Source organism: Thunnus thynnus, chromosome 9, assembly GCF_963924715.1.
Source record: "Thunnus thynnus chromosome 9, fThuThy2.1, whole genome shotgun sequence".
Lineage (NCBI taxonomy): Eukaryota > Metazoa > Chordata > Actinopteri > Scombriformes > Scombridae > Thunnus > Thunnus thynnus.
Window position 1 is genome coordinate 23,997,279 of NC_089525.1, and position 22,650 is coordinate 24,019,928.

A 22,650-nucleotide genomic window follows, 5' to 3' on the forward strand; every position below is an offset into this window, starting at 1 on the left:
GTGGTAAAAATCCTGGCTACATCCTTAATGACAGAAAAGTTGTACAAATTTTCAATTCAAGCTGATTAATGTACTTTTTGTTGCCAGTTTCAAAATGCCTTTCAACAACCTTCAGAGATCATAAACTTGTTACATCCAGCAGTGAGTCATACATGCAGGGGCAGAGTCTGATATTTTTTCAGATTATGTCAGAGGGCGTTTTGAAATTATTTCTTGTCAAAGACAAGATTTATTCTTATGAGGCGTAAGGCTGTTGTTGTTTCCTCAGTCTTGCCAGGCAGGACATTTTATCAACCTTAAAGTACTCAATCTGCAGCAACAAAACTCATTTTTAAACTGTCTTACAGCCTGGGTTTGGTCAGAATGTCTTCATCATTAACTCTTCCTCGGATATAAACAAGGACTGGAAAACTCCTCAATGAGGTAATAAACTCTTTCAACCTTTTAATGGAAAAGTAAGAGAAAATGTAGTGTAACAGTCAGAAAAATTAAAACTTTATGTAGCAGGATGGCATTCATGAAAATAAACTTGACAGGTTTACTGTAGACTTCTGGACAAAACTGCTGCTTTGTTCATTTTAGTTTATACATAACATTTACAGGAAATGCTGCAGTCTTTTACAACTGGTCACATTGGTCCTCGTGTCCGCAACTCACCTGACCTCTTCTATAGTGTAATATAGTGATGTGACATCAAATCATCTCCATTCACCAGACAGTTAAATGTGCCCAGTTGTATGCACATACAATACAGTTAAAATCCATCAAACTGCACAATTTAACTGAATATATGCAAAAAAAATCTTGCAGATAATTTTAAGATTGCTTTTGGAGAGCAGTGTGCATTACATCAATGTAGTTTGCAGCTGCATAAAGAGTGTAATATCCTCAGAAAACTTAGACAAGCCCTCTCCTCCATTTAAACTGTCCATCATTCTGGCAATCCCGTTATGGAGCAGCTCACATGATAGTGATGAGAAGGCCACAGCAACCTTTGTTATTCTGACTTCATTGTGTTTCTCTTGTCGGTGAAACCCTGAGTGGGACTGCAGAACCCTATCCTCCGGTCTATGAATAGCAGGGCAGGTCGGTGGGGGGGGGGGGGGATAACAATAGCGGAGGGCTTGGGTGTTCCCTGCATCACACACTCTGAGAGACCAACCTTTGGTTCATCCCCGAGTCCCTCATCAAATATTAAGCCTGCTGTCAGTCAGCAGCAGCAGCGCAGCCAGACCTGGACGGGGCAACACTTTTCACAGCTGGTGGGTTGCTGCTATTGGATCGGACACAAACTCTGTGCTGTTCTCTTGTGTCAAAAGATGCTGCTGCAACTGTAAATACATAATGTGAGAAAAAGGTTTGTGACTGTTTCACAAGGTTTTACAGATGAAGCTATGGTGCATCCCCAAAAACAATCAAACTAAAAAAAAAACCCATAAAAAGTTATGTTAAGGTTAAAATGTTGATCAAACGGCAAAAATAACGACCATGATTACTAAAGAACAATGTCCAGTTTACTTTTAGTGTAAATGATGCTGATTAAATAGTAACTTTAATTCTACTCTTGTAGTTTCTCTTTTTTCACTCTTGATTTCTCTGCATGTTGTCTGAACTATTAGTGCACTTTGCAGATAACCTCAAACTTACTGAAACATGCATATAACTCTAATAATTATTTTTCATGTTTTGTGTGTGTTCAGTTCTGTCCACATATCCTTTGTTGCTGGTTGATATTTGTTTATACTTTTGTTCTACAATATTTTATACATTTTCTTTGCAGAAAAAAAAACACAGTTGGTGCAGTTTGGTTCTGGTTGTCGGCAAAAGCAAATTCTTCTTATGTGTATCTTGATTATCTTTTAATTACTTCTTCAGACTAGTTTATAGGTCTGCTGCGATGTTATGTACAATACATTTCCTGTTTTTATCTTTTTAATTTTTATGAGATTTCTTATTTTTTGAGCCTCATTGGATAATATAATGATATTTATTAGCAGCTGTAGATGTCCTCGATGTCAAGGAGCAGCAGTAGTGGTGTCATATTATACAACGTCATAGGAGTGCTGGGAAACAATGATTTATGATGTACATGTACTCATGTACTGTAATCAAGTTTTGAAGTACTTGTACTATGCATTTCTGTTTAATGCCACTTTACACTTCTACCCTCCAACAATTCAGAAAGAAATATTTTACTTTTTACACTGTTTATTTGACAGCTACAGTTACTACAGTAGAAACTTCACCTATATATCTACAAAACATACAAACCAACACTATACACAGTAGTTAAAATCAGCTCCACCTCGACCAACTAGAATAGTAAATGGTAAATACTAGGGCTGAACGATTTTGAAAAAATATCTTACTGCATTTATTTTGGCTGATTTTGCAATTGTGATATGATTTGCGATATTACAGGAAATTATCATTTTTACATCATTATTCTCATTTTCATTGAAAAACATATTAAAGTTATTATGCTGTGATTTTTGTGGGGATCTGTACCAAACAAAGATGTTTTCATTTCATTTCATTTAAAATGGTATTTTGACACATTTCGCCTTTAACAAATATTGATCCTCCTGCAATTTGAAAATTGCAACCATATTGTGATTTTGATAATATTTCGATTAATTGTTCAGCCGTAGTACATACACATGAATGCATCAGCAATAATAATCTAAGTATTTGGTAGTATGACACTCACAGGGGCCAGTTCATTTTGTTGGTAAAACTTACAGTAAAACTTTGAGTGCAGGACATTTACTTGTAATGTTTAAAGTGTCTTATTGCTGCTTTTCCTTAAAGGTCCAGTGTGTAGGATTTAGTGGCATCTAACTGAACGGACTCAGCAGAAATGGAATATAATATTCATAACTATGTTTTAATTAGTGTATAATCACCTGGAAACAAGAATCGTTGTGTTTTCATTACCTTAGAATGAACCCTTTATATCTACATAGGGTCCTCTTCTATGGAGGCCGCCATGTTGCACCGCCATGTTTCTACAGTAGCCCAGAACGGACAAACCAAACACTGGCTCTAGAGATGGCCTTTCACAATTTTTGTGAGTTTCACGGCCACCATAGGCTCTTCTACACACTTTGAAGGGGAGGGTGAGGGGTATTCAGCTGGTTGTAATCTGCAGCCTCACCACTAGATGCCACTAAATCCTACACACTGCACCTTTAAGTAAAGATTATGACTATTTTGTCCACCACTGTTGAAAATTGTGGTGGAAATGAATATGTGGCGCTCACTGATACCCAGCTGACAGTGATGGTAAATCTGCATCACATCTGCCAGACCAGACAGAAACTTTTGGATTTTTAAACCCATGAAAATGAAAATAAACATGTTTTACTGGATTTAGTTCACATTCCTCCCGATGGGGATTAATTCCTTTCAGAGGGCTCTCTTGTGAATTTGTCGTGTTGAAGAGGAAGGAGGAGGAAGGCAGATGAGTAGATGGATACAGAAACCCCCTCCTTACGACTCCCCTCCACCCCCTGCTTCTTTGTGCCAGTTTTGGGATTAGTCACCAGATACTGCAGATATTAATGACTCCTGTTAAAATGAATATTACGTGTCATCAAATCCCCTGTTGTATGATTTCATTTCCACACCCCTGAACACATAATGGTGGAAAATAGAACTCCTGGACCTGTCAGAAAGGCTGTAAGTCCTGTTAGATCCTGTCAAACAAACAAAAAGGAAGAAAATATTTTTTCGCAGGGACCATAGTGGCGATAATGTTTCAGCTGACATTCTCCCTCGATACACCTGAGACAGGTGACTTTTGCGGTGAGAGGATTATCTGTTATGGAGTTTGAAGAGGTTCCCATTGTCCGAGGCCAGGAATATGAATAACCAAAGAGCTGGCGTCGCTGAAGGGGGAAGACGTTGGCAGTGAGCTGACACGAAGACAAGATTAGCTCATCAAAATATATGAATTAGTAACACAGTAAAGACACTTTGGATGACACTCTTCATCAGAGCCACCTTTGACTATGAAACACTGCTATTGGCCCGTTTATGAATAAGTGATTGGGTTTCCAAATTTGACTCAATTATTCAGACGATAATTGGCCCAGCTTAATTGGTGGTGGAGCATAAAAGATTCAGGGTGCCCCTTAAGTGCAGCACATCAGGCGCCACTTATAATGATGACAGATGGCTGTTTGTTGGGTTGGGTGTCAGATGGGAAGGCTTTGTCATATTCACACTTCCCCCTTGTTAGGAGACAGATCAGGTTTTTCCTTCTCAGAGCGCTACACAGTTTCTCTTTTTCATACGCCAACTGTGACTGCAGTGAATTATTGAGACGCCGCAAGCTGACGAAGTGCCAACCAGGGGTCCTCTGTCAGCGAACACGTCAAATGTTTGGTTTGTGTTTCTTTTGGGCTAAATCAGCTTAATGAAGTACTTTACGGAAAATGTCTCCTGTTACAGGCTGAACTAAGTGGAACATTTTTACAGCAAAATTGTAGATTACATAAGATTTTATCATCTGGGTTATGAGGGGAAAAGTGGTTGAGCTTTATTTTCTCAAAATATATAACCATAAAACAATGTTACAGAGTAGAAACATATGAAAACCAAAAGTAAAAGATATTCTGAAATAAATGATCATAGGAATAAATGCAGACAAATTATATAATAAAACCATCAAATTGTGAAATAATCCAATAAATCTTTGAAACTCAGCTCATGAAATAAAAATGCAGGTCGTTTTTATTTAATTCCAGTAGTTTTTATTTCAAAATGTCCTTGTTCCAAAGTCTGTTTTTGCCTCAGTGACCACCAAATCGTTTCATAATGACGCTTTTTTTTCTTTATCTGTCAGTCAAGGCAAACTGAGCAGAGCCAGTTATGGGATTGGATGTTCACTCACTCAAACCAAAGCAACAGCCAATCACTGGCTCTCCCCTGTTACTGTGAAAAGCAGTAAGATGAAATAACAGTTCATATTATGAAGCTTTGTTTATTCAGGAAATATCACTGAGATCAAGACCTCGTTTGCAAAACAGACCTGAAAACAGGTTACGTTTACACAGGATCACAATAAGACACATTCATTCACATCACAATCACAAAACAAGCTTCATACACTCAGACGCACAAATATTATGAAGAATATCAGCTGGTAAAACTTTAAAGTCACTCAGAAGTAACTTGAAGCTGTTTTTAGATTTCATAAGACTGAGGTTGTGTCTGAAATCTCTCCCCTGTTCACTCATTGATTTCTCCCTAGAATACAGACACAGTAGTGAAAAGTAAACTCAGATTTCAGACACTAATTTTTGCATCTATAAAATGCGGCACATTGATTCGTGGGATTGCAGACTGTGATTTTGGGCATTCAAATAAAATGTCAGAGGGTACATTAAGTGCACTAAATAGTAAATAGAGAATGATTTCAGACACAGACTAAGAGCCCACAGCCATGCTAGCTGCTCTGTGCGGCTTAACTTGGGCACAGCAGTGCTTCTAGCTAAATGCAAAGTATTGGACAAATTAAAATATTTGCCTGATGATGGCGCTATATGAAAGATCAAGACATAACCAAAGTTAATACAAGTCATCCTGAAGTGATTTGTTGAGACATTTCCCTCAAAACCACAAATGCCAACCTGCTGGTGGCACTAGAGGAAAAGTTGCCACAATCAGTGGGTTTCGTCCTCTGGGGACCAAGAATTTCATACCAGTCAATCTAATAATTGTTGGGATATTTCAGTCTGGACCAAAGTGGTGGACCAACAGCAACTTTACCATCCCTAAAGTCACAAAAACTGTTTTATTTCACGTTTTCATGATTATTTAACAGATTTTGTCTGTATTTATTTACTGTATGTGGTTATTTATAACAGAATGTTCTGTTTATTTATGTAACATTGAACAGTTTGCATCTCTATAGAAAACAACTAATACAGAGCCTCATATACAATATTACTAGTAGAATAATCATCGACAATCATTTACATTTGACCATCTATAAAAAGTTTTAAATCTTGCAACAATAATCCTCTGTGGCTCCAAACTCCAGAGACAAATAACAGTATTATACCTAAAGACAACTAAAATGGAGTTCACCACAAATGTATTTATTTTTCTTCAACTTTTGCCCCACAAATTACCAAAACATTCACAGACAAACACCCAGCAGCTTATTTTTATTCATTAGTGGTACATTAATAAAGGGGCTAATTAACATGAATGAGGCTGCGGTCAATTTTGAGCAGAACAAACAACATTTTCAACTTTGCCATTTCTCATAAGTGTATAATCACTAATGATACATTTAGCATTGAAAACACACAAAAAAGAACTGAATTTCTTCTGAATCACACATGAAAACTCCACATTGTATGAGTTAGCACTGCGTGTACACACACCTAATGTCTTCCTGTGTTCAGCGTTTTCTACATTTCCCGTCCCTAATTGCCTAATAATTTAAACACACTTAAGTTGGCTCATTAGCTGTGTATGAAGACTTAAGGGGGGAAACACCTGTTCATTTACTTAATGAACTCCGAAAAACACTGCACTGTGTTCAGGGGCAAGAAAATAAACCGAGACATAACATAGTGGTCTCAAGACATACAAACCTTTAATGGAACTCCAATACTAAAAAGTAAATATCAGCATTTATGCTTTTGTTAATCTACCTTTAGAGACGGGCTGGAGCGGCTTTCTGGGACTGTAAATCAAGTGTTTCCTCTCTTTGGCCTTCCACTGGAAAAATAATGAAGGGATTCATGAGGCCTGGGGCAAAGCTGGGAGTTTTGAATGAGGAATGAAGTAAATATCCAAAAGAAACCATTTGGATTGTGTAAATGATATTTCCGTGTGTGCACGCAAGTGAGACATAGATCTGCTGAGGAAAATGATAATTGTGAAAGTGGTGGAAAAAAAAAACTGAAAAAATTGAAATTGCTGCCACGGCTGCTTAGTGCAGAGTGGGCAGGTGCTCCGTGCTTCATCAGGGAGGATTTAAAGCATGTGAAGACTCTGAAGGAGTTCCCGTCTACCATGATCCCATCTGGTGCCAGTTCTTTTTTAATCACCCAGTAGTCATGTGGCCTCGCTGAAGTCCTTCATCTGTAGCGCTTCTTCCACTAATCTGTAGGTAATCTTTGCCATTTGTTGTGCAGTATTTCAAGGCCACAAGATACTGGCTGAATATTCAAAACTGTTCTTGCCAGGTTAAGTGAAAGCATTTAAATTTTTTCAATGAAGACAAATGTCTTGGATATTAATTTTAAATGTCTATAAAGAACCTATTCCACATGGTATACTTTCCAATATAGCCCATTAAGTTTAGTGTTGATAGATGTAGTTATGTACGGACTTGTGAGAATCTGAGTTTTGGGGGTCTGATCGCTAATATTTGCTGTTTAGCATTAACAATAAGTACGGCTGAGGCTAAAGGGAATATAATTTTGATTTGCAAGTATTTGGTCATACCTTGGTTCTCTGTGTTGTCTTCCATACCGCTCTGCAGGAGCAGAGTCACTCTGGAATTGACATCGTTGTTGTGTGTCACCTTGCAAGTGATGCAGAGAACTCTTTGAAATCCAATTTAAGCGTCCAGACTGAGACGCATCTGTGGAATCGCATTTCAAACCACCTCCAAATGTGGCTTGGATCCGATTTGCAAAAATCGCATTTAATCGCATTTTTTGTTGTTTTTTTTGCCGGCCAGACTTTCCGAAATCAATCTGGATTCAATCTGGATATGACAAAAAACAGGTTTGGGCTGGCAGTCTGAACAAGGCCATTAGGTCCAAACAATATTCTATATACAAATCTGTTCCCTTTATCGCATAAATTAAATAAATATGTAATGACCTGGTCATGTTCCAAAGAGTTTAGAGAACTATGCGACATACACAAGACTTTTTTGTCTGCTCCTGTAAATAATAAATGAAGATAATTAATATTATGTGGCTGTGTGTGTATTCAACCACACATTCCACAACTGAAACACAGACCATGTGGACACCAGTCCACCAATCATGGATCCTTTCATTGTAGCCCGGTTCTTGACCTCTGAGTCACTGCCTATATCTCAGATTTTTGTCAGTGATTCAAAGAGGAGCTTACTGACAGCTATTTCCCCCAGCAAGCCAATCACAGCTTTCTAGACAGGATTAAGAATGGGAATGTCATCTGTCTGCGCTGGTAACAGAAAAATGGCAACAAGTATGGATGAGATCACAGTTATACAGGTTGTTGTAAGCTGAATGTCAATCAGTTTGAATTAATTTTGAACCGCAGTTTCTGCATTGACTGAAAATGACATTGACAGGACTGATTAATCAATCACTACTGATTGATTAGGGCATAATGTTGCCCAACAAAAAAAATGGCCACCACAAACACAATGTCAGACATGGAAACAAAATGGCAATTTAGACTAATTATCAAGCTACCTGCTTTGTCCTGTTCTGAGCATCTAGTTCTGCAAATGCACAGTGTGACTGAGAACATGATGGCATGTTTTTCACATAGGAATTACCACTCATGTCATCCGTAATCGATGTGGCGACTTCAGGATGGACTTGACCCATGTACTGTCACCGTCTGCCATCTTCACCAGCACCCTTTGCTCACACCTCTCTATGTTGGAAACCTAAGACCACAGGCCACAAAGGGCTGTGTAAAGCATCTCACCCTTCCCTCTCAGTATAGTAATTAACCTGCCTCTAACCTCCCTGTCCAGCAGCATCCACAGAACAGCCTGGACACTTCACACAACAGCCTGCACACAGGAACCTGACCCTCATGGGTCCCTTTCTTCTTTTGTGACACTTTTCTGTGTGGCACTTCCCAAACTATGGCGACCTGCCATACCTTGCACACACGAAATGTCATCACGTTCTTTAATGACTCCATGTCTCGATTAAAACAGTCTGACAGATCACTATGAATTAGTAGCTACTTATAAGTGATTTCATATGTTATAATATGGGACAGAGAAAAAATGCTCTTGATGTACAACTCAAGCGATGAAGTCAGTAAATCACAGGCTCCACTCTGTCCATAGACAATTTGCAAAGTAAGAAAACATTAAAGACTTATTAACTTTTAGTGGACTTTCAATGCAGGTCAAGAAATGGAAATAGACTAAACAGCCAATAAAAGCATGAGCCCTTCTTTGGCGCAAGTCATGACAAAAGCAGCCCTTAAATCACATGTGAACAACTCTGCCTTGTTCATAACGCAGACTGTCAAGAAATGCCACATCTAGCATGTTTGTAAGGGTGAACCTTTGGGGCAGTCCAGCACCTTTATTTCCATCAATAATTTCCTGTCCTCGGCTGATGACCTTAGAGCCCCCAGAACAGGCTGGTTTTGATTAACAGTACCTGCAGGGTTTGTGACGCTGTGATGGATACTCTGAAAAAAATCACACCATCCAGGTTTTCCACACTGCCCACATTGTGTTGGACAGAGAAAGGAATTCTAACGTCACCTCGCATTATATCAATGCTTTCGTGCTGTTCAATACGAGGCAGCTACTTTTTCCAACATACAATTTTTGTTACTGGCAATCCAGTGAGAGAAGATTGTCTGTTACCACCAAGAAATGACTCAAGCACTGTCTCAGCACATTTCTTTCAAACATTTCAAGAAAAATCCCTTGATTTAAACATTTCGGTGCTGCTCTATATCGTGCCAGTCCCCCATTTGACTATATATTGTTGTTGGCTGGACCAGCAGGGTGGTGTTGTGATTGTTGTCACGGTCCTTCAGCCAGAGGGCCTGGGCTCAATTCCCCTTGACAGCCCAAATCCACCCTGCTGAGGTGCCCTTCAGCAAGATATGGAATTCCTACCAGCTGCAGGGATGAAGTTCTGAAGTGGACTTAGGCTATGTTCACACTGACATTGAACCTGGTACAACTTTTGTGGGACTGCAGTACAATGTCATCCGGGAAGGCCAATCAAATACGTGTAAGTGCACAATCCTGGTCAAGTGTGTAACGTTAGCGCTGTATTTCTGCTGTTTACCTCGCAATTGGTGCCGCTGTGATAACTTACAATAAGTTGTAAAATCCTGTCTTAGAGTATTATGAGTTTGATGAGCCTTCAAACACATTAATCTGCTACATAAACTGGCCTTCCTGGATCATATTTCATTGTCTCACTGGTATGTACTTGAGGCAATACCACCAATGCAGCCCCTTGCGTTTTTTTTTTTTTAATGCAGGGATGTTTTTTGGTCCGAACACCAACTTATCCTGAGATCACACTACATCATGTCGGCCAGATAATTTCCCAACCTGACAGACATGGGGCGTTGGGAAGGAAAAGGAACGTTTGTTGCTCATTTTCTGTCTGAATTGTTTTGACTTTTCTCACCTAGTTTGCCAACTCCTACAAGGATTTCTCTGACATTGCCAAGTAGGACTGCAGAGCGCATAACTGCAAACATGGCAAAGCAAACGATGCTGCGTATCCACACATTCAGCCTCTTACTCCCAACTGGGAAGTTAAAAAGATATGGCCCATCTTTACAGTTCGGTGATGACAAATGGCTCCAGGTTCACGTCCACTGATAAAAACATGATTACATATATACACATTTGTTGTTGGTGCTGCCAGGTGGAGGAGTAAAGTTGGTCCCTGGCACCTCACGATCACCTTTGTTTGCCGAGTCAGTCATGAAAGACAGAAACCTACTGGTCAGTGTGGCTTCATCAGCCAGGTTGTAGTATTCTCAGCCAAGAATAACCCCCGAAAAGAAAGATATTCTTTTTTTGGTTGCTGAAAATATTTGCTTCATCTATCAAATTTTGCACAAAATCTCATCACCTTCAAGTTTTGGCAATTTTTATATTCTCTTCATCTAAATGTAGCGTTCTATTTATTGTTCTTCTTTGGGCGGAGAATACTGTCCGATCTCTAGGCTCAATGAAACCCTTACTACTCCCTTTGGAAATCATCGACGCTTTGCCGTCAAGTTAAAAATATAAGTCGTTTTTCTTGATTCCTGAAGAGTTGACATTGTGGAGGTTCACTGGTGATATGCACCCTCTGTACACATCATGAAGCACGCCATTTACAAAGACACCTGGTGGAAAAATCCATATACCCCCGTACCTTTTGTTCTTTGGAAAGAGACAGGATAGACAGACCACATAGTTTCAACACATTTCAACAGATTTTCCTGGTTTGAAAGGACGTCCCGGGAGAGAAACGAACACCTGAAGCAGTCACTCATGGATGTCAATAAACATGGACTCATACTGTATAACATGCCATCTTCACACACTATTGTTTCTCCACTGAGGCCTGAACAAGAGACTCATTTTTGCGGCTCCATACTGAATGAATTTTCCAGTCAAATATGGAGTGAAAGTTCCACTCTGTCGCAAGTGAAATGGGACATAATTTGAGGGAGAGATCAACATGGAATTAGCATACTTCCACAAATCCAGAAGGGATATGACCTCTGTAATTAGCAATAATGTTCAATTCATTTTGGCTATGACCATTTTTTCTCCACAGAAGCACTTATTTAATCCCAGAGCCATAGTTTCCCACTTTAAAAAATGCCACAGTGGAACGTCTACATCTATATTCACACTTTTCAGTGTCTCAAAGCACTGCAGCATCTCCTAAGTAGTCTTTTGAAAAGCCTCAAAGTGTCATCTTTGGGTAAACGCTATTTTCAGTGGACTGTAATGAATAGCACTTAAAAAACTGAATGGCTCTCGTATCAGGTTTTGTATCCAAAGCATTTTGGGGAACAATGAGGGAGGAATCACAAAGCAAAAGAAAAAGAGAAGTCGAGTTGAGTAATGACCTTGTAATCTGCCTCCCTGCTTATATTTTCACTGTGCCCATTAACTCTTTTATGTATATTTATCTTCTAACAGATGCTGTAAGTAGTGACACCCAACTCTGGTCCCACCCAGTTACTGTCTCTTTGTTGAAGGTTGGCACAGTGCTGAGATGAGGGTAAGTGCTCAGGTGTGGGATCATTACTGTCATTTTTACATGATGATATCATTATGTTTCAGTCTAACAGAGGAGATCCTTTATCAAACATATGATCTGTACAGGCCTGCAAGAAGTCTCAATTATTAGCTCTGAAAAGCCCAAGTTAATTTATCATCTGCTTTGCAGGAGTGAGACGACCTCTGACCTTTCGTTACAATGTGCTCACATGCACCATGTCTGCCAGTGTCTCAGTAAGTCTCTTTTCTTTGATTTACATCAACTTTTTTACCTCTTTCATTTAGGCAGAGTTCTTATATGGCTGCTTGTGTTTGGATGTTTAACATTTGGGAACTTTGGGAAAACATGTTTATATTTCTCAGAGTAAGGTATTGACAAAAGTTCTATTTGGTATCAATAACCAAAACTTAGGTATTGGCACATGATCGATGATTTACTCTCAAATCATGAACACAAATACAAAATAATAATTAACTACAAATTATTGAATTTAATTTGTGTGAGTTATAACTACAAATAACTATAATTATTATTATTAACAATATCTGTATCAAAAGAAAGTTCTCATTACTTCCTCACAGTTGATTCTACATTCACTATGTTCTTATAGTTTCTCCACTACATTGTTAAACACACATGTTCAACTCAGTCTCACGAAATTTAATATACAGATTTGTGTACATGGGCACGAATTTCCCATTTTTTTGTGACACTCAGCACAACTTTCAAACTAATTTATTTCAACTGGAAGTATCTTTTATGCCTGCACCATGTTTTTCAACATCTGATCATGAGATTTTATCCTTGTTTTTACTTGTTTATTTTAATTTTATCAGTACAGTCAATGGTCTGCATCAGTCCGCTGGGCAGACTGGATGATGATGATGATGATTTTCCTCACCGTGTTAAGGTTTTATTTTAATGATATCTTCCACATTTCTCAACACAAAAGTGTCCCTGATAACTCAACAATACTTAAGCAATATTACATGAGAGGGTGTGCTTTATCGTCATTGTTGGCACGACATTGATGCGGTCAGGAATGAGGTGCTTGCGCTGAGTTCTGTAAGCGTCACTGAAGTGGGGGGATGTGGAAAGTTGAAATTGTGAATTGACTTAAACGTGACTTTCTCATGGTACTGTATTCATAATTATTATTGCAGCCAAACCCGTAACCGTAATGAGAGGAGCAGATCATGGCACAATGAAAAAAAAAAGCGAGTGCACGTGCCACAGAAATAAGGTTACCTAGAAGAGTTACCGGGAGGTGTGTGTGTGTGTGTGTGTGTGTTGGCACTGTAGTTTATAACTTTGCCTAATCTAGGAAAATGTCAAGTAAAAAGTAAAGGAAACACCTCCATTGCAAATTAAATACAATATGTAAGGAGGGATGTGATGACTTCTACAGTTTCAACAGCAATGCTCATATTCAGCCTGTATTGTTATTAGGTCATCTTACCATTAAGTAATAGCTTCCTATAATAAGAACTGTTCTATTAACCAGCTCTAACATATTTATTTCACCACAGCCCCAAAATAGTCTATTTAGGTTGGTTTGGGTTTTATAGCTACGTTGTCATCATCTTTAAAAAAATTAGCTGAAAATCACATTTTCAAAAATCGAATTGGCTTAAAGTTTCATTATTGTGGAGGTGTAAACAATAGAAACTATATAAACACAGTGGTGGTTGGTTAGTGTGTAGCCTGAAGTGAAATTGTGTTCCTTGGTAAACTGTGTTTAGGCAGGTGAAAGACAAATGGACAAACAGGCATAAATGACCAACAGTGTTGTCATCTGCAGATATTTTTTTAAACAATCTGTTATTGGCTACTCTAGTCAGTGCTGCTCCTGATCCTGATTCCTGACTCCTGATCATATATTAACAATAAACACAAATAAAACAGAAAAATAAAGAAATCATTTAATGGCATAGCCACTTACTCATAGTAGAAGCACAAAAATCAAGAAAAATGGCCAAATCAACAAAATCTGAGCAAGTCAACAAAATCGGGCAGTTTAGTTGCGCTGCTACTATAGTAAGTATGGTAGCCTAAAGACGCTCGTTTGGTTTTAACTAGGCTGCCGTAATTGCTGTAAGCAGACGGCTTGACCACAGTCAAAACGCTCCACTTCTGAAACACCCCCAGTGGAGTAGGTCGCCGTGTAGAGGGCGGAACAAAACCGAGTTGGAATGCAACGCAGACATGCCTGGTGGGATGCCGGCGTGAGGAAGAGCACCGTGTTGTGGGTGGATGTGGCGCGTTCGACTACTGTTTGAGGTTGTCTGCCATCAGTGGGCTTAATTCCGTTTCAAATTGCAGCGGTCAGCCGCAATATGAATCCAAACGCCACTAAATCTATTAAGAAAAGGCGTTTTATAGCCTGTGATTGTAAAATGTGAAGTTGCTCATTTACTTTTATATTTCCAAGAATATGCGGCTGAAGATATTTAATATGAAACCATCTTTCTTAAAACATAGTCTTCCTCAATTAATACTGAGCCACATCATCCAATAAAGCACTCCAACGTATGTGTGTGTGTGTGTGTAAACAGGATGAAGACGGGATTATCAAACTGGACTTTACATTTCAAATCCCTCATTTGATCCCTACACTTGTCACTCAAACTGGACTTTAGATTGTTCATTGCATTCTTTGCTTGAATAAAACAGATTCTGATTGAATGTACGATGTCATGCTGCCATAAAATCCCAAAACCAAGTATCAAAAAGATACAAAAAATCTCCAGGGTTGCGTAAATAGTAACCTATGCACTAACCCTAACCCAAGCACTTAAGGCCTTCCTCCAAGCCTGTAGTAATGTATTAGATTTTCAGCAGTATTATAATCTCTCATTTTGGTCACTATTTCCACTAAAAAGAAGCTTCATATTATATATAGGGGCCTTCAAAGTGCTCTCTGAAACTAGGTCTGGGATACTTTTGTCCATGAAATGAGAAAATTAAAACTCATAAAGCTAAACCAAATACATCTTTGCAAAGGTCTCAACCTGGACAGTAACATATGTCAGTATGAAGATTCCTCAAAAAGCTAAACTACAAACTAAAAAGAGCTTTATCTTGAGCAGGGCTGCGACTTGTTGCATTTACATTATCAATTAATCTGCTCATTAATTTCTCTATTAACAGTTTTGCTGATAAAATGTCAAACTGTGTAAAACTGTGAAAAATTTTGTTTGAGAAGCTGGAACCAGAAGATTTTTGGAAGTTGTTGCTAATTATTTATTCCCCGTAATCAATTACTTGATTAATTGACTAATTCTTTCAGCCCTACTTTGAAGACAGGAGGTGAGTATTTGATGCTTAAAACATTTTCACTTGACTTTTTCTTAAACTGAGTACCGAAGGTGGAAATCTATCACTCCAACACGGAACGTTTTTAATGTAAGGCTGTGAATGCTTATCTCAGCAAATACTACGACACCACCAGTTTTTTTTGTTAGATTGACAGAATATCACATGCCCAGTGAAGAGGCTTTTGCTTTGTTATTGCTCCCCTCCCTCTGCATCTAGAATCTGATACAAGAGCTATTCAGTTTTAAGTGCTATTCATTACAGCCCACTGAAAATAGCATTCATCCATGTCCTCCAAAGAGACTTTCAGTTTTCTGTCCCCGCGCCTCTTTTTCAGAATCTGTGCTTTTACTGGCAGGTCTCCTCACCAGACCAACGACTATAAATATGACCCCTCTGAATGCCCACATCCTTGCCCCTAAAATAAATCATACGCCTTTCAGCTGAAGCAGACACATGGCACCTACCAGGACAGTCCCGTCTGCCTACACAAGCTGCAGTCTGTAAACGAGACAAGCAGAGTTCTCAGATCACGATCTACCAGTAGACACACACACACACACACTTAGGGACACCCACAGACAACAGAGAAGAGCAATCCTCTGAAGTACCCTGGGAACTAAGCACTGCTGGCTCACCTCGGGTCTCTGAATAACTGGATGCCAGCTCTGGCCTAGCGCAGGCCCTGCCTTGCTTTGCCTGTCACTCCTGTTGCTGCTGGCTGGCCCGCTGCGCTCTAACAGAGAATAGGAGCCAGTGTGGTGACCAGGGGGACTGGAGCTCATCAGAGGGGTTGACTCAGTCCTGCCTACTCCCTCAACGCTGCGGGTCTGGCACTCTGCGCAGGTGGAAAACGGAAGAGGGTGAGTGGGTAATCACGAGGGTGTTGGCCCTGTTCTACCCACACAAAAAAAAAGCACAGCCCACAACTATGGCCCTCTTACCAGCTTGTCGTGTGTGGTTTTTTGAGACTGTCATCGCAGAGTTTCAGCAATGAGAAACACAGACGGGCAGGAAGAGGAAAGAGAAACACAAAAAAGCAGGACGTGTGCCCACTGAATTCAAGTAAATACAGTCTGAAAGCTCAGAGTAGAGGCAAAAGACCTTCAGAGGGAAGAAGTGTTTTGGTTTCATGGTGGACCAAAACTTATTCTGAGACTACAAAGTAGTGAGCAAATTTAAGGTGTCACAGTGGTTGAATAAATATTAACAAATACATCGTACAGTTTGACTGTTTACCTTTGCATCTCCACTGGTGTGTGTACCGAAATGGAGAGTGAGCAAACACCAAAACCAACTAACACACAAAATGAGTCACATGCAGCTTCTGAAGAAACAGGGAGACAAATTCATTTTGACGTAAATCACCCCTGACTTTTGCCAATCTGTCAAAAGCCTCACCCTCCCCAGGCATTATCCGCTCCGTGATATTCTTTCCTTCCGTCTTTAGGGGAACGTCGGTGTTGTGAGTGTCTAAGCTGGAAACGGGCTGCAGTTGTTTTCTTTGCAAAAACACCTGTCTAAACAGCAGCAAAGCCAAGGGCAAGTCTCGCCTGTCAGCGTCGGTGACAGCTCTTGACAAAAATTCAGCAGAGACAATTCTTAAGACGTCCACTCAAGCGAAACAATGCACGTGTGCTGGAATGACCCCAGCTGGGCTGCCTGACTCTCCATTAAGTTTCAGTGTTGTTTGTAGCAGCTCAGCAGTGACATCGAACAACACCTGGATGAAGATAAAATGTAAGAGATTCCCGTAAAGATACTGTCTTTGTTTTGTTTGTCTCTGTGGTTTCAAATGCATTTAATCCACTGGTGGTTTCAGTGACATTGACTCAGGGGGAAAAAAAGGCTAAACCCAAAACCAGAACCCTCTTACAGTTGTGTGACAGCAACAAAAGACCGGACGATTTAAGTGATTACTTAATAAAGCTTACAACCATTTATAAAGCTGTTTGTATCATCTGTCCAGAGTGGATTTAGGGGCTGTTTCAGTGAAGACTTACTGAACAAAGACCAGGTGGCTCATTAGCTACCAGAGACTTAGGTTAGCCTGTATAGAGGGGGATCTCTGAGGTGGTCAAGTTTCAGTCCTTATGCTTAAATTTCAGTGCATAGATCTTTAATCTGTAAAACCCTCATCAGCTACAGTCCAGTTCTCATCATCTGCACCTCAAATGAGCACCTCCAGGACCTGTTCCTAGTGTTATCGTGGTGGTTTGTGCCATCATGGAGTTAAAAACTGCAAAGAAATCAAGACCCAATTGTTGTGTCCTTCAAGCAGCAATGCAGCTAACAAAGGCTGAGTAATGAGAAGACCTGCACACATTGAAAGAGCTTGTATTGTGGTAAAACTATAACTACGACTCAACTAAATTCACTACTAAAACTAATTAATTGAAATTAATTTTCCCACAGACAATATTGCAACCAAACGGTATATAGATGCACGGCACAAATCATTTCTTATTTTCCATGTAGCATTTTTATTCAGAAACACAAATACGTACCGCTATATAACGTCGACTAAACATTCACTTTAAACTGTACATTGTTGTATCTCGTACATTTTATTTACATGATCAGAGTTTATTGGATGCATTCTGAGGATTTTAATCAATTTAAATGACCTTTGAAATGGAGCGCAGGTTGCTTTTATTATACAAATACATATTTTACACATATGGTGGATATTTTGGTCGGTGGACACCATAATGAATCCCATCGTGCCAACATGTACTATCATGTAAAAACTGTTTAGACAAAACTGGCAAAACTTACAACATGTCAGTCTTCTCTAACAATACACAAACTGTAAAAGACTATTAAAATGTGGTCAAAATGAAGATCCTATGAAGCATTTCATGCGTCATAGTCGTCCTTCAATGCAAACCTCTGTTCTATAACGGACAGTTGAATAAGGCTATGTGAAGACTTCTACTAAACTGTGGTACATTTCAGCTCAGCTCATGCTCAGCTTGACTCTCAGGTTCTTCCTGTGTCATACCCATCTAACCTTATCAACACTTAACACGGCATCTGTATCGTCCTCTATCAGGAGGAACCCCGCACTGTCACACAGTGTGGAAATGTAAATCTTTAAAAGAGGGGGGAGATACTTTACGGAGATAATTTGGATATAACCTGAAGAATAAAGAATATAAAATGTAAATCTAGATTTAAGATTGTAGAATTCAAATATTTCTATGTGAAATAACAGTACACAGTTTACGTCACAGCACTGCTAGTGCAAGCAAGCCGCTAGTTGACAAATAGAAAACAAATTTATTTTAGTCCACTAAATTAAACACCTATTTCCTCTCTGTTCAACTGAGAAGCACCATGGACATAACGCAGCTTTTGGTTTCACCTCTCTGTTTGTTTCTCATTAACTCTTATCCAGAATCCACTCTGCTGTTGTAGGGACAGAAGGTGTTGACGGTGTTACCTTTAGGAACATACTACAGCACATACGATCACTGAACAGAATATCTAATAGCAATGGAAGGAGGAAATATATATTTATATATAAAAATATTTTCAATCGCCTGATTAGTTGTTGTTTTCCTTTTTAACAACCAGCTTCATACTAATGCAGAAATCACTGAGAGAGTCTATTATGTATAGGATGAATTGTAGAAATAAAAGGATAGCTGCGTGTAAACTTGAAAAATTGAGGTTCCTTTCCGTTTTTGGTAAACCACCCAGGAAATCATTCCTGCTCAATATCCCAACTACAGGCCAAGGCCTCAAAACCACACAGTCTGTTCTTCATCTCACCCGTACGACTGACACACAGGAATACAGAGAACACAGTTTGAACACGTTTCATCCAGTTACCCCAAAAAAAAAGGAATACTGACTGAAGACAACTGTACATCTTTAAGTGACTGTGTGTGTGTGTGTGTGTGTGTGTGTGTGTGTGTGTGTGTGTGTGTGTGAGTGTTAGAAGGGGTCACTGCACCACACACATGGAGCTGCGAGGGGGGTTGACTGTCCTGGCCACGGTGTCCTGACTGTAGTTTACAATGTCCGCCTTCACCACTCGCTGAAAAGATGCCAACAGACAGACAAACACACACACACACACACACACACACTCAATTAAAACGCTGCCACAGCAATAAGTCTGCACAGTGTTAAATGCTGAGGAACTCAATTATTTATATTTTCAAAAAACACTGGTTATCTCCGACCAATACTGGTTTCTGAGGTTGATATTGATAAAAATGATATAACAGCTGTCATTTTGTTACATAAGCATTTTGATTAGGATCCCTTAATTTAGATTTTATAAATTGTGACAAAGATATGTACTGAGCAGATCATTTTTCAGTTCATACTTGTCAGTGTTTCCGTGTGGGGGAACCAAAAATTTCCAGAAGCCATCAATAGCACGGGAGTATGGTTTAGTTATCGGATTTAAAGCTAGGTAGCGTATGTCTACAGCTCGGCGAAGCTCAAATTGGGACTGAAAGGGAGAATATTTGCCACCGTGGAAGAAATCCAGGAATAATCGCAGGAGGCTCTGGACACGATGACAAAAGACGACTACAGGAAATTTTTTCCAGGAATGGGAGAAGCGCTGTATTGAGACTAGTTTGAAAGGGATTAGAAAGGTACTACTGAAAGATTTATAATGACAGTTTTTTGTTTCTTTTTTAATTCCAGGAATTTTTTGGTTCACCCCTCATATACATTAATGCTGTTATATCTGCAAAAAGCTTATCGGCCCCGTAGATACATCAGTCTCTAGCTGTAAATCCACTTCACCCTACAGCTCTACAAAGAGTTCAAGATAGTAAAGAAATCTTCTCTAATTCTCTTTAAGACCACTTGTTGATTGCAGTGAAATAAAGCCTGAGACACTGCAACCTACAGCCTGCCAAACATTTCTTGGCACACGGCCTTAAAAAGAAAAAAAAAATCCATGCAATGATATAAGTCATTGGTAAAAATGTTTGTGCACTCCTGCTTATGCCGGTCAACAGACACACAGGTCAAACTGGAGTCATGTCTGTTACCATCATAAAGGTTTTTCTCACTACATCACTCAACAACTCACCAAAACCCACATAGTTTGGATTCTTTAGACAGTTTAACATAATACTGTCAACTCTATCATAACACTACAACAGAAGAGGTGCGATTAGGTTCTAGTGGTCCGATGAGGTTCTCTACTTTTTCTAAAGCTCTAATCTGAACCACAACTACAAAGCTGCTGTGTTTTCATTGAACAGATACACTGAAATATATTTATGTAACTGGAGACATACTTCCAACTATTGAACCGAACATATTTTGCTTTTCTGGTTGTTCTCTTGTCTAATTGGGCCTTCATCCTGTGGGTAGTCCACCAGCTCAGCCTTCACGATCCTCTGAGCAGGTTCAACACATCACGCCAGTGGAGAAATGGAGAAAAGCAAAAAGGACAAAAAAAAAAAGAAAAAGAAAGGCATGAGAGAGGATGATAGGAGTGAAAACAATGAAGATCAAAGCCAGATAGGGTGAGGATGAGGAGATGGTTACAGACTGAGAGAAATGAACAAGAAATGTGAGAAACAGACAAAAACATGTGAAGCATGACCTCAGTGGGCACAGCAAGCGCACACGGCCAAGCCAACAACATGACTTTTTAAAAATGAATCATGAAACCAGAATCCTTAACTTCAGATTTTTAATGGAAACACTAATGCTGACACAAAAAAGAAACACAATCTTGAGGGTAAAAGGAATAAACATAAAACATTAAATTAGGGCTGCAACTAACAGTTATTTTTCATTCATTTCATTATCTGTTGATTCTTTCACTTGTTTAGTTTTTATTCAGTAGCCTCATTTGAAATCTTTAAATTGCTGGTTTTGTCTGACCAAAACCCAAAAATATTCAGTTGACAAAGTGAGAAAAGACAGACACAAGTCCTGACTTCTGAGAGGAAGGATCCAGCAAATGTTTGGCATTTTTTACTTGATACGACTCAATTACTCGATTATCAAAATTGTTGGTGATTCATTTTCTGTCAATCTACCAATCGATTACTCAACCAATTGTTTCTGTGCCACAGTGAATTGTCTACTTTTCATAGTATGTTACTTCCCTCCTACTAGCTATGAGTAAAGGAACATTAATAGAGACATAGATAATATAAAGGTGAACTATGGTATTTGATTAAATTCCCTGATCAAAAGGGTGAAAATTGTTATAGAGAATTCCTTATCAATACAGGAATCTAATTGTATGTTGCCAATGTAAACAAAGGCAGTATTTGTCCTCTAGGTCCCTTTATACCATATATACTTAATATATCTATTGGTGCAACAAGTTTGGACATAAGTTTGGACGTAGTAGGAAGTCCAGATTAAATCAGCCAACATTTGATGGTAATGGTGCGACAGGCTGCTGGTCTCTAAGCTACACAATCACCGAAGAGCAGAGCACATGGCTGAATACCAGGCACCTGGTTGGTTGTCTGATTAACGAGCTGCTGAAGCCTGGTGTCGGAGTCAGTGAGTGATTCGTGGCTTCGCCATCTGATCTAGCAGACAGAGGACCATGACGGAGAGGGCTGCCAGGCAGATATAATACTGTCAGGGGTTGTGACCCTCATGTTCAGCTCTCTAAACCTGACAGCTGATAATGAGGCTTTACTGGCCCCACGGCTAGACCCTGAGCCATGACCTGCTCAAAGCTTCATCTCTATATCCATGACACAATCTCATTATGTCATTCCTTCATACACATTATAAAACTATATAATCTTTTTGAGAATTTGTATGCCATTGTTTTTGTTCTGGATGGGAAATTAGACTAGATAAAATCATTCAGCTGCTGCTTTTGTGCAGATTTGGAGGCACATAATTAGAAATATTTATGATTTTTGCTAATTTAAGGTTTCTGGCAACTTTTTGTTGTAGAACTACTGTTAACTCAGATATACTGATGAGGCTAAGAGAGCCACTAAGTCTACATTTTATAAATGTGTAGGTATTCTACACTCACTCACTTTGTATTTTACAGTAGGTACTTTCACTGGTGCACATTCAAAGTTATTGAGCCATGGCAACACGGCCACCACAATGGAGCTATTATTACACTATTCTTTCCACAAAAATGATTCAGAACTTTGTCTAGACTGTATATAAATGAATGTAAAAAAAACACTTCACGCCGTCACACTGTCTTTCTGTCAACTCGTCTTCACCTCTCTCCTTGAAGAGTGTACTGGATCCAGCCTCTCACCCTGCTTGATTAGCCTGGATTAAAGCACTTTGCTTTATTGACAGAGCTATCAAGGGAGGGGAAACAGAGCAAAGTAGATGGACGGCTCCATTAGCCGGTGGTCATTTTCAGTTAGCGGCAGTGTTG

At 39.3% G+C, this 22,650-nt stretch overlaps 2 protein-coding genes across 5 annotated transcripts in view; one reads left to right on the plus strand and one right to left on the minus strand.

Moving 5' to 3' along the window:
• The first annotated feature begins 1,241 nt into the window (after positions 1-1,241).
• The window catches only part of cops6 (COP9 signalosome subunit 6), a 130,696-nt gene continuing 109,287 nt past the window's right edge, over positions 1,242-22,650 (plus strand). Inside the window, exon 1 of the mRNA XM_067599802.1 lies at positions 1,242-1,245. The gene's annotated coding sequence lies outside the window, so the exon portion shown is untranslated. The remainder of the gene's footprint in view (positions 1,246-22,650) is intronic.
• Positions 1,314-22,650, minus strand: part of rab28 (RAB28, member RAS oncogene family) — a 46,776-nt gene continuing 25,439 nt past the window's right edge. Inside the window, exons 7-10 of one of the 4 annotated variants that reach the window (XR_010929727.1) lie at positions 19,256-19,332; positions 15,926-16,125; positions 15,755-15,788; positions 1,314-1,331 (exon numbers count right to left, since the gene is read on the minus strand). Coding sequence is in view for 2 of the 4 variants with exons in the window: in XM_067599804.1 (XP_067455905.1) it covers positions 16,104-16,125; positions 19,256-19,332 (99 nt within the window). In the remaining 2 variants the exon portion in view is untranslated. Of the gene's footprint in view, positions 1,332-15,165; positions 16,126-17,746; positions 19,333-20,560; positions 20,663-22,650 lie in introns of those variants that run through there. The other 3 variants (XR_010929726.1, XM_067599804.1, XM_067599805.1) reach the window with 3 other exon arrangements.